We start from the raw sequence: 13,099 nt of genomic DNA, 5'->3' as shown, positions 1-13,099 counted from the left end.
TTATGATAACATCTAAAATTCTTATTTAAAAGTTTAAGTATATTACAAAGAGCATAATTTCTGGTATTTTATAAATAATGATATTTTAAATCTTTTAGATGAATCTAAATGCTCTCAATGATAATCCATTTTTTAAAATACATAAATATACTACCATTGAGAGAAACTGGGAAAATGGTACGCAAGATCTCTCTGTATTATTTCTTTTTTTTTTTTTTTTTTTTTTAAAGATTTTATTTATTTATTTGAGACAGAGAGAATGAGAGACAGAGAGCATGAGAGGGAGGAGGGTCAGAGGGAGAAGCAGACTCCCTGCCGAGCGGGGAGCCCGATGCGGGACTCGATCCCGGGACTCCAGGACCGTGACCTGAGCCGAAGGCAGTCGCTTAACCAACTGAGCCACCCAGGCGCCCCTCTCTGTATTATTTCTTATAGTTGCATGTGAATCTTTAGTTGTCTCAAAATAAAAAGTTTAACTAAAATAAAATCCTGATCTTGGGGCACCTGGGTGGCTCAGTCGTTAAGCGTCTGCCTTCAGCTCAGGTCATGGTCCCAGGGTCCTGGGATCGAGCCCCGCATCGGGCTCCTTGCTCCTCAGGGAAGCCTGCTTCTCCCTCTCCTACTCCCCCTGCTTGTGTTCCCTCTCTCGCTGTGTCTCTCTCTGTCAAATAAATAAATAAAATCTTTAAAAAAATAAAATAAAATAAAATCCTGATCTTGATTTAAAAATACATGAACAAGGGGTTCCTGGGTGGTGTAGTCGGTTAAGCATCCGACTCTTGGTTTCTGCTCAAGTTGTGATCCCAGGGTCGTGAGATTGAACCACTGGTCAGGCTCCACGCCCAGTGCAAAGTCTGCTTGAGTTTCTCTCTCCCTCTGCCCCTCCCCCACTCACGGTCTCTCTCTAAATAAATAAATCTTAAAAAAAATACATGAACAAGGTCTTTAACAGAAATTTTACATCATTCCTTTTTCTCCTTTTATTCTACTTCTCCCACACAATTTTATTTTAAAGTAATATATTTTGTGTAATCTTATCATACAATCATAATTCTCTGTAACAAAAATATGTATGTAATTGGACTTCTTTAAATTTAATTTTCTATAACCCAAAACTTTATGCATTAAATCTTTTCCCATTTGAGTTATCATTGTTATTGTTTCTATACAGCTGATCAACATACATCATAAATATTGTTAAGTAATTATTAAACATAAGTAAAATTTAATTGAAAATGTATCTTAATGAGATGAATGAGGCTTTTAGAAATAGTTTAACAGATGAATTTTTTTTTATTAAAATGAGACAGAGTATCAAGTCTGTTTTGTGTTTTATTTCAGCTCTTCCATCCTCTAACCTTAGCTATAGAATATTTCCCAACACCAGTTTTTAACGAGAATTGTCCCTTTGTTTGGTACCAAGGAAGGTTTTATATCTTGGGATAGTCAACCTAGGATTGATTTTTTTCCCCCCAAACCTTTCCTAGTATATTAGTTACAGACCATTTCTAAGCAAAAGAGTAACAGGTTTAATTAATAGTCATTTGCTAAGTCTTAGCAAAGTCTTTTTTTTTTTTATATTTCCTAGAAGTATTGCATAATAAGGAGAGAGGCATATGCCTTTCTGATATAACCTAGGAGGGGAGTGATCAGAACAGAGGAAAATTTGAAAAGGACAATGGTGATGAGATAGTTACCACAGGAGTCTCTCCAGGTAGATCAGTTAAGGGAAAAAAAATGCATTTATTTACAAGTTGAGCTGAAAATTGATTCACTTAAAATTTTAATTTTTTTTCTAACTCAAGTTTTTCATACCTGCATATCCCTTTAAAGGTCTTTGTGTACCTCCACAGAGCTTTACAAAGGTACACATTTCTTAGTTTGAGGAATTATATGTGTTTATATTTGTGTAAGTATTGGCTTACTCTATTTTGTATTTTCCTTCATTCAGTAAAGAATTTTTTCATTGTCTATTTACTGGCATACTATTTTTTTTCTGATTGAGAGTTTAATATATAAATTGAAATATTTATTGAATGTATCTCTCTGAGCTAGTCCCATAAAAGCATTTTTTTAATTCTACAAAAGAGGTGAAATAGTAGCTAATGGACTCTAGGTGGCTGGCTGTGAAGCTTGTTTGAAATACTCCTTTGGTAGGAAAATACAATCTTCATTGAAAGTGGTACAGATAACATTTTTAGGAGTATGCAAGGATCTGTTCTTCCTGTGGTTGATGAATGACAGCCATACTTAACACCACTCCTCTCTTCCATAAGGGTGTGTCCTCATATTTCAAAAGAATTTCAAAGAAAACCAGTGGGTTTTTTTCCCCTTCAGATATACAATTGTATTTTCTGTCAATTTCAGAAAATTTGGAGTAGAGAGATAGACTTTCTGTCTTTTGCTAGGGATAATGTGGGATATCTTTGAAGATAGTATCTTGGTCATAACTCTTGCTTATCCATAGAGAATGGATATGGTAATTTTATCACTCAAATTCAGCAAAGAGAGGGAGAGCGATAACTGGCTAAAAATTGTAAGAGAAAGGAAGATAAAGTGAGAAGATGTGAAAGAGCACTAACATTTGTTTAAGCTCTACTGTATTTGGTAATGGTTGAATTCATTTGCACGTTTTATTTAAGGTAAGTATGGTTATAGAGGGAAAGATTTCCTACAGAATGCTGTATTAACAGGGGAATGTAGACAGGAAAAGAGAATTAGATTTGTAAATTGTACATAATCTTGTTGGAGGCAAGAGATGTGGAAAAATGTTGCTCCAGATGTTTCTCCATTTTGGACACTAGGTGGTGACATTGTATAAAGACAGCTTGGTTGCTGGCAGGTACTAGAGTCAGTCTTGGAGTGGGGATAACTTAGCAACTAAACTTAAGAGTATCACTTATTTTTCTTTTTTGTCTTAGTCACTTAGCTTTGTGGCACATTTGTGGTGATTTTACTGAATTTCTTTTTTATACTTAATTTACATTGTATATTGTACCCATGAGCAGCATTTTGTAAGTCCTCTATGTGCCTGACGTATTTAATGGTGATAAACAACAGATGATGAACTGGTATTCAGATGAAAAAAATGCCCCTGCCCTCCAAAATATTCATATGCCCAAATAAAAATAATTTATATAAGTGATGCATAATACACATTGAAAATATGAAATATATTAAATAAAAATTTAAGTAAGTTTGTACTGTATTTACTCTTTCACTGGTTAAGGCCTAAGTATATATACACATTTGGGATTCAGGAAGAAAGACCTCATAGATTGAGAAGGGTCCTCCCCATCTATGAATAACCCTTACTCATTACTGGGTAAGGGTAACCTGTAGCCAAAGGATCCTCTTTACCTTCCTTTCTGTGCCCCACCACCAATTCTCCATTGATTTCAAGTTTAAAACAACTGGGGAATAGTGCATTTTTTGTTACAATTCAAAATGATACAGTCCTTTCTCTTGCAGTTAGAGTTGCTGCCTCTTAAATTAGAGGGGCCTTTCTTACTGGATTGGATGAAAATAAAGGGTCCCTATTATTCCCAAGTCAGAATTTTTAATACACTTTCACAGAAACAGTGTTTTTTGTGAGAGTTAGGTATAGCTAAAGTGGTATTACATACAGCCTTAATTTTAAAAGTCATACTTGTCCATTCTCAGACTTCTCTGTTTTCTTTCAGAGTAAGTGATCTGGAAGAGCATTTTCTCCTCAGCAAAATGACCTTTTCACATTCCTTTTAAACCTGTTTCTTCTTGGAAGTCTACCTCATTTTTTCCAGCTGAACTCTGTACTCTTATAGGCCTTTTTAAAGATCCATCTTTACTTTATGTTAATCATATATATTTTTTTCTCATCCCAACTGTACTGTACATGTATTGAACATAAAGTTTCTTGTTTATCCTTACATCATCAACAGAATCTTGCCCAGTGTCTTGCATGTGTAGGTGCTCAATTAAATACACCACACGCATAAGGAAAGCTTAGATGGTTAATGCCAAAGTGGGGTGTTTTAAGTTAATTACCTCTGAGTGAAAATAGCTTTTTATAAGGTATAAGGTATTTAAATTGGCTTTTAAGATAGAAGGACTCCTAAGGCCAATAGCTTTCATTTCTGATGAATGGAAGCTATGGCCCTGCAGGTTATAAAACATACTAGTATAATTTTTGGAACTCAAATTGCATTCTTTTATGCCTGTCCAGAAGATGTAGTCCACATATAGAACAGTTTCTTTGATAATATTCCCAATTACTGATCTTTTTGGGAATTACTGTTTTTTTTGAGACTCTTCATTGAAGCTCCCATACTCCCACATACATGCAGCACACTCAGAAAAATGCACACACATTTACACAATTCTGTATACTATTTTTGAGAACTAATAGACCTCATGTTAAGAACTTCTGCATTAGATTCTAGAATAGACTAGCTGACTAGTCGAGATGTGGCTTGATATGATAGAAAAATGTACTATATACAAAATCAGTTGTTCTGAGTGAGTTCTAGCTCTTGTTTTACCTGTGATAAATGTGATGCCATTTGGCAGGTCATATAATCTCTCTTTACCTGTTTCTTTGTGAAGTTGTTGGAAAAGCGTGAATGAATGTAGTCCACCAATATACTTAGAATAGTGCTGGGTATAATATGCTTCCCAGTTTTTGTTCCTGGTCTTTGTTTCTAATATTTCGTGAAAGATTTCTGAATTTTGTGATGCTCTGTCTTTCCCTTAAGAAAATTGCTTTCTGTTTTTAAGAAAATTACATTAGTGTATATGTGTATGTATGTATATATGTGTGTGTACACACACACACTATTTTAAACTTGGGTAGCAATCAACTTATTATGTTATCCTGTAAGACAAGTAGTAAGCTGTGCCCTGATCTTTTGAAACCTCTGTATAGACAATAGCAAATAACCTCATTATTGCAGTGCTGCTATTGAAAATTGAGTCAGGACATCTGTGCCTGTCAGTGTGTAAAAGGAACTGGGGAGAGGAAGAGGGCTGAGAAAATCTACTCAAGGTGTTATATCAGTGTACCAGTGAAACTTGTTAAAGCAGATGAAGCTTTTCCCTATTATAGTTGCTAAGAACTTTAGTCTTTAGAGATTGGATATATTATGTCTTATGGAAAATCCATTATTGTTCATGTAAAATTCTTTATGAAAACAAATTCCATTGATGTTTGTTAGCAGTAAATGGGTTGTGTTAAAAATATGTAACTTTTATGTATTACCTAGTAAGACAAACACTTTTTATTTTTACTCTAATTAGGGAAGAAGACAAAAACATATTTGATTACTGCAGGGAAAACAACATTGACCATGTAACCAAAGTCATCAAATCGAAAAATGTGGATGTGAATATGAAAGATGAAGAGGTATGGAAAACATGCCTTGTTAATTATTTTCTTATGCTTTGTTATTCTGCCCCAGTGCTTTTTTTCAAAATGGCCTATGAACTACAGCTCAAAGTATAGTATGGTTAAGATTGTATCAGAATATCTATATGAGATAGTGTTACCCAGTTAAGATACTTTTTATGTATGTATCCATCCATCTGTTTATGTTGTGTAAATTACTAGCTGAAACTTGCTGCAGTGGAATAACTTCTGTTTCTTCACAATAAAGGGAGAGACTGTTAACCTAATAAGTGAAATCTATAGGTAATGTGAAAATATTTATAAATAGTTTTGGTGTCTTCTTTCATTATACTTTAAACAGGTATATTGTCCTTTGCTCAGTGAATATATTTCTAGAAAACAATGTGTCAGAATTTTGATAAATCCATTCTTTTTCTTTTTTTTAAGAGAGGAAGAGAGAGAGATAGGGTGGGGCTGGGAGGGGCAGAGGGGGAGACTCTCAAGCAAGCTCCACACCCAACACGGAGCCTGATGTGGGGCTAGATCTCACAACCCTGAGATCATGACCTGAGCTGAAATTAAGAGTCGTCCCAATTGAGCCACCCGGGCACCCTGGTAAATCCATTCATTTAAATGTGGGCCTGCTACGTAAAGGGATTCTATACTAAATTATTTTGTAAAATATATTACTTTTTATTTTATTTGTTTTGTGAATAAAACTGTTCACATTTTGAGCTTAAACTGTCCCTGAATTATAGTTGTTAAATAGGGAGCAAAATTTACTAATTCAGTTTTACTCATTTTACTCATTCTTTGATAATGCAGTGAAAGATGATCAAAATGACTGAAAGGTGGCAATTGTTAGGAAGAAGACATGCAGTGATCATAGATAATGTGTGGAGTAGATAAATAATCAATGTACATATTGATAGCTCTTTATACAGGTTAACCCTTAATATTATCTGATTGTTAGGCAGTGTCTTTCCTGTAACACATTGTCAATGACATCTGGAAAGACTATAATTCTGTAGTATAGGGGGACCAGTAATAGTGTTTGTTCTCCCCTAAGTAATGAAACAAACAGCTAAGAAAGATGTAGCTAGAGAATAGTAGAAGCCAGATTGGGAAATAATAAAACCAGGTCTTTTGATCCAACTAGGGTGTTTTTTTGCCTTTCAGGATTAGAATACATTTCTCTCCCCCCCCCCCCCCCCCCCCAGTAAATCAGGTGTTACTGCTTCCCTTGATTTTATTGTTGTTTTTTATTTTTCTACTTGGGAGTTAAGATTTTTATAAAATTAATACATGTAGGTAGTTGAACAAAAATCAGTACTATAAGTCTTCTAACAAAAAAGTATTCCCTTACCTGTACCCTTCTCATATTGATTCTAGCTCCCTTGAGGCAAAAACTTTCAGTTCTTCTCGTTGTTTCTTTTGCAATTTACCTGCATATTTCTTTTTTTTTTTTTTTAGATTTTATTTATTTGACAGAACACAGCGAGAGAGAAGGAACACAAGCAGGGGGAGTGGGAGAGGTAGAAGCAGGCTTCCTGCTGAGCAGGGAGTCCCATGCAGGGCTGGATCCCAGGCCCCTGGGATCATGACCTGAGCTAAGGGCAGACGCTTAACTACTGAGCCACCCAGGCACCACCTACCTGCATATTTCTAAATAACATACATGTATCTCTTGATTTTTCAACTTTAGCCATTATTGATTTTCTTTTCTGCTATATTAGGATTTAGCTGTTTTACTCATATTCCTCTCTCCTCTTCCCACCCTCCTAACAGTTATGTCACAACATTTAGTTTCATTTTCTGATTGAATCTCTACAGAATCAATGTTAAAATATTATTATTATTTTATAATTAATTATAATATAGGTGTAAAGTAATTCTATTATTATTTCTATGTAAATTATACTCATTGCTGAGCTTTAGGTGGTACTGGTGTACTAGTCAGCTTTTGCTGTTAGCCACATTTCAGTGGTTAATAACTATGTTTATTTCTTGCTCATATTTCGAAAGGGTTTTGGATCAGTCAGGCTCTGCTATGTTAGCTAGCCTTGTTTGGGCGCAGTTCATCTCAATTTCATGTATCTTCTCATTTTCATTCTGAGGTCCAGTCTCAATGGATAGACACTGTCTGGGGCAGAACTAAGGGCAGACTGAATCAGACCCCACAAATACATTTAATTTAAAGCTTTTGCTTAGATGTAGCATGTGTCACATCTACTCACATTCCTTCGGCCAAAACAAGTCACGAGGCCAAACTCCAAGTCTGGATGGTAGGAAACCTCTTCTGACAACAGGGAAGCAATGCGCAGGTGGGAAGGAAATGAATAATTATGTAATTATGAATAATATAATCTACATGCCGTGGTACAACATTCTGTTTTTCTGAAGGCTAATCCTTACTTTTTTTGTTGTTTTTATGTTACATCTTCTATGTTTCTATCATTAATTCTTTCCTCAAATTGCCCAACAGAGGTCTTCTCTGTGCAGTCACACACATCAGGTAATCAATCCCGTACTGTTTTAGTGATGTCCCTTCTGGAGCTCTCCTTTCTTTTTCTCTAGTCTCAACTGGGTGCTCTCTGGGCCTGTTGTATAGATGTCATCCTGGGATTACGCTTTACCACTGTCTTGGGAATTCCTTTCCCTTCTCTCCCTGTTTTCTGGATCCCGGGTCTTTTATTATTTATTTCCTTGTTTAGATGAAGTGTCTCCTCCAGTAGCTTCCTTTTTTATTTATTTCCCAGTTTTGATGGAGCATTTCCTCTAGTAGCTTCCTGAGAAAGGTAAATGTTTTGAGATCTTCCGTGTTGAAAATGTTTCAATTAGAGTTTTGGGCATATTCCATATGCTCAATAAATATTTGACGAACTAATGAATGATTAAATGAATGAATAAGTAGGAGCAGTATATCATAGGGGTGCCTGGGTGGCACAGTTGGTTAAGTGTCTGACTCTTGGTTTCAGCTCAGGTCGTGATCTTGGGGTCATGAGATCGAGCCCCATGTTGGGCTCCATGCTTAGTACCGAGTCTGCTTGAGATTCTCTCTCTCCCTCTCCCTGCTCCTCCTTGCTCCTCCCTGCTCCTCTCTGCTCCTCTCTCTCTCCCTCTGCCTGTGTGCCCTCTCTTCCTCTCACTCTCCGATATAAATAAATAAAGCTTTAAAAAGAAAAAGAGAAGCAGTATATTATAATTGTGGTGAGCTAGACTACATAGGTTCAAATCTTAGCACTGTCACTTCCTAGCCATATGACCTTTGTCAAGTTTATTCTGTCTGTTTCCTTATGTATAAAATGGAGATTATCATAGTACCTGTGTCAGCATTGTTTTGAGGATTAAATCAGTTAATATATATAAAGCACTTAAATGATACCTGATGCACACATAACAAGCACTCAATAAATTTTAGCTATCTTGATTGTTTTTAATGAATAATGTGAATGAAATGTAATAATATAATGAAGAAATGAATGAAGATCACTTAACTTTTTTTTTTACAATTTCACTCATCTATTTATTTTAGAGAGAGAGAGAGAGAGTACGTGTGTGTGCAGGGGGAGGGGCACTGGGGGAGGGACAGGGATAGGCAAACTCCTCACTGGGAGCCCAGCGTGGTACTCAATCCCACGACCCCAAGATCGTGACCCCAGCTGAAACCAAGAGGTCAGACACCCAACTGATTAAGCTACCCAGGTGCCCCGACTCTATTTTTTTATTTATTTTAAAATTTTTTTAATTTTTTTAATTTTTTAAAGATTTTATTTATTTATCAGAGAGAGAGAGACAGACGCAGGCAGAGGGAGAAGCAGGCTCCTTGCTGAGCAAGGAGCCCAATGTGGGACTCGATCCCAGGACCCTGGGATCATGACCTGAGCCAAAGGCAGACGCTTAACCGACTGAGCCACCCAGGCATCCCCCGACTCTATTTTTTTTAAAGGCTTAATTTTTTTTAGAGAAGTTTTAGGTTTACAATAAAATGGAGAGGAAGGTGCAGAGACTTCCCATACACTCCCTGTCCCCTGCATGTGTATAGCCAACCCCATTATTAACATCACTCACCAGAATTGGACATTTTTTACCAAGGATGAACCTACATTGATACATCATAATCAACCAAAGTCCATAGTTTACCTTAGGGTTGACTCTGGGTGTGGGTTTGGACAAATGTATAATGATATCTATCCATCATTTTAATATCATACAGAATATTTTCACTGCCCTTACAATTCTGTGTGCTCTGCCTAGTTATACTCCCTGCTCTGCTCCAACCATTGATCTTTTTATTTTCTTTTTATTAGCATGGTATATTTCCCCCCAGACATTTACTTTTACTCTATATGTGTCATTATATTTAAAGTGGGTTTCTTATAGACACAATATAGTGGGGTCACGTTTTTGATCCACTGAGACAATCTGTCTTTTAACTGGTGTATTTAGACCATTGACATTCAAAGTAATTATTGATATAGTTGGATTAGTATCTATCATTTTTGTTTACTATTACACTCTATTTGTTCCTATTTTTATCTTCTCTTTTTCCACTTTTTGTGGTTTTAATTGAGGATTTAATATAATTCCATTTTCTCTCCTTTCTTAGTTTTTCATTTAGGCTTTTTTTTTTTTTTTTTTTAACCTTCTTTTAGTGGTTGCTCTGGAGTTTTCAGTATACATTTACAACTAATCCAGGTCTATTATCATGATAACATGATACCATTTCATGAATAGTGTATCTTATAATAAGATAATAATAAGAAAATAATCTTAATTTATCCCTCCAGTCCCTTTTATCATTGCTGTCACTCATTTCACTTACATGTAAGCGTACATAAGCATATATATATGTGTATATATAAGCATACATAATTGAGCACAATGTTGCTGGTATTTTGAACAAACTGTTATCTGTTTGATCAATGAAAAATAAGAAAAAAGTTTTTATTTTTCCCTCACTTATTCCTTCTTCTCTGTTCTTCTTTTCTTTATGTAGATCCAAGTTTCTGACCTGTATTATTTTTCTTCTCTCTAAAGAACTTCTTTTAACATTTTTTGCAAGGTCTACTGGCAACAAATGCCCTCAATTTTTGTTTGTCTGGGAAAGTCTTTATTTCTCCTTTGTTTTTGAAGAATTTCTCAGGGTACATAATTGTAGGTTGGTGTTTTTTCAAAACTACTCTCTTGCATGGTTTCGTTCTTTTTTTTTTTAAGATCTTATTTATTTACAGTGCAAGTGCGGGGGAGGGGTAGAGGGAGAGGGAGACTGTCAGCAGACTCCACACTGAGCGCATGGAGCCCGACAGAGGGCTCGTTCTCACCACCCTGAGATCATGACCTGAGCTGAAATCAAGAGTCAGACACTTAACTGACTGAGCCACCCAGGTGCCCCTCTTGCACGGTTTCTGAGGAGAAGTCAGATGTAATTCTTATCTTTGTTCCTCTATAAGTAAGGCAATTTTTCTCCAGCTTCTTTCAAGATTTTTCTTTGTCTTTGATTTTCTGTAGTTTGAAAACAATATGCCTAGGTGTAGTGTGTGTGTGTTTTGGTGTTTATCTTGCTTGGTGTTTTCTGAGCTTCCTGGATCTGTGGTTTCATGTATAGCATTAATTTGGGGGAAGGGGAAATCCAGTCATTGTTTCACGTACTTCTTCTGTACCTTCTGTTTCTTCTGTCTCTGGTGTCCCCATTATGCGTATGTCACACCTTTTGTTTTCCCACAGTTCTTGGATATTCTGTTCTGGTTTTTTTCAGTCTTTATTCTCTTTGATTTTCAGTTTTCATGGATTCTATTAGGTATATCCTCTAGCTCAAAGATTATTTCCTTAGTCATATCCAGGCAACTAATAAGCCCATCAAAGGCATTATTTGTTTCTACTACAGGTTTTTTTTTTTTTTACCTCTAGCATTTCTTTTTGGTTTTCCTTAGAATTTCTATGTCTTTGGTAACATGGTCCATCTGTTCTTGCACACTGTCGATTTTATCTCTTAGAGCCTTTGGCATATTAATCATAGTTGTTATAAATTCTTGGCCTGATGATGGCAATGTCCTTGCCATATTTGGGTCTGATAATTGCTCTGTCTCTTCAGATTGTGTTTTTTACCCTTTGGTATGCCTTGTAATTTTTACTAGTAGCTACACATCATATACTGGGTAAAAGGAACTGCTATGAATAGTTCTTTAGTAATGTGGTGGTGAGGTGTGGAAGAGGCAAAGGGCTGTATAGTCCTATGATTAGGTCTCAGTCTCAGTCTGTGCCTCTGGTCTGTGAATCTCACAAGTGGTTCTGTCTTTTTTCCTCTCTGTTTAGGTGGAACAGGATGGCTAGAGTGGGCTGCAGTTGGGTATTTCCCTTACCCCAGGTCAGTTGGCTCTGATAATACCCTAGCAGTTAGGCACTGGTTAACTAGCTTTCCTCAAAGGCAGGCCTTATTAAGAACAGAGTGCTCTCTGAGGTGCCTGGGTGGCTCAGTCGTTAGGCGTCTGCCTTCGGCTCAGGTCATGATCCCAGGGTCCTGGGATGGAGCCCCGCATCGGGCTCCCTGCTCAGTGGGGAGTCTGCTTCTCCCTCTCCCACTCCCCTTGCTTGTGTTCCCTCTCTCGCTGTGTCTCTCTCTGTCAAATGAATAAATAAAATCTTAAAAAAAAAAAATTAATTAAAAAAAAAAAACAGAGTGCTCTGATATATTTCAAAAGGATTCATTTCCCGCTCCAGAATCAGGAGGGGATTTTTCTCTGATAGTTACTTTGGGAACCTGGCCAAACTCCTGGAGGTAAATTTCACAGTGTCGGGTAGCCTCCCCACCATGGAGTAGATTCCCCTGGAGTTTTTAACTCTCAGAGTTGTTCACGCTGAGCTTTCAGCAGTTTGTCAGTTTTGTCAGTTGTAGTCTGGTTTTTCTGCCTGGCAGTTCCTGGGGTGGTTTTCACTTATGAAGCTCTGCTTCAGAAAGTTGAGTTCACCTGTCTGCCTCTCTAGTCTTGGGGGCAGTGGTTTGCCCTGTGTCCTCCCTTCTCTCTCTCTCTCTCTCTTTTTTTTTTTTCAAAAATTTTATTTATTTGAGAGAGAGAGTGCACAAGTGAGAGAGTGAGTGAGCATGAGTTGGGGGAAGGGGCAGAGGGAGAAGCAGGCTTCTCCCCTTCCCTGCTGAGCAGGGAGCCTGATGCAGGACTGGAACCCAGGACCCTGGGATCATGACCTAAGCCAAAGGCAGACGCTTAACCTACTGAGCCACCCAGGCACCCCTGTGACTTCGCCTCTCTTATGACTCCAACAAGAATAGTTAATTTTTCAACCTGTTCAGCATTTTGCTTGTTCTTAGGAGGGAGTGACAACTTCCAATCTCCTTATATATGGAATTGGAAACTGGAAGTCCACTTAACTTTTCAAGGTCACTTTTTCCCTGGAATGTATTGTGCATGTACTAGACGTTCCCTATTAGAATTTTCCATCTTTCAAATAATGATACTTTATATGGTGTGTGTTTTAGTTTACAGAGTACTTTCACTTATTATCTTCCCAACAACCCTATAAGGTAGATGCTATCCTCATTTTACAGACAGGAACTAATTCAGAGATATACATATCACTACTCAAATACATATAAGTGCTAAGTGGAAATGCAGGTCTGAGAGAGTGTCCTTTTTGCCACTGGATTTAAGAAGGATATGCGATTTCCAGTTGGCCCTGCTAGTGTTATTCTCTGATTTGCAACAATTTCTTTTATTTTTT

At 36.9% G+C, this 13,099-nt stretch overlaps 1 protein-coding gene across 1 annotated transcript in view; it reads left to right on the top strand.

Moving 5' to 3' along the window:
- ACBD6 (acyl-CoA binding domain containing 6) overlaps positions 1-13,099 on the top strand; it is a 217,914-nt gene that overhangs the window by 81,796 nt on the left and 123,019 nt on the right. Inside the window, exon 5 of the mRNA XM_021682563.1 lies at positions 5,275-5,380. Coding sequence (XP_021538238.1) covers positions 5,275-5,380 — 106 coding nt within the window. The remainder of the gene's footprint in view (positions 1-5,274; positions 5,381-13,099) is intronic.

The sequence above is a fragment of the Neomonachus schauinslandi genome, chromosome 6 (genome assembly GCF_002201575.2).
Source record: "Neomonachus schauinslandi chromosome 6, ASM220157v2, whole genome shotgun sequence".
Lineage (NCBI taxonomy): Eukaryota > Metazoa > Chordata > Mammalia > Carnivora > Phocidae > Neomonachus > Neomonachus schauinslandi.
Note: the sequence above shows the minus strand (reverse complement) of the source record. Positions and strands in the feature narration are given on the sequence as shown.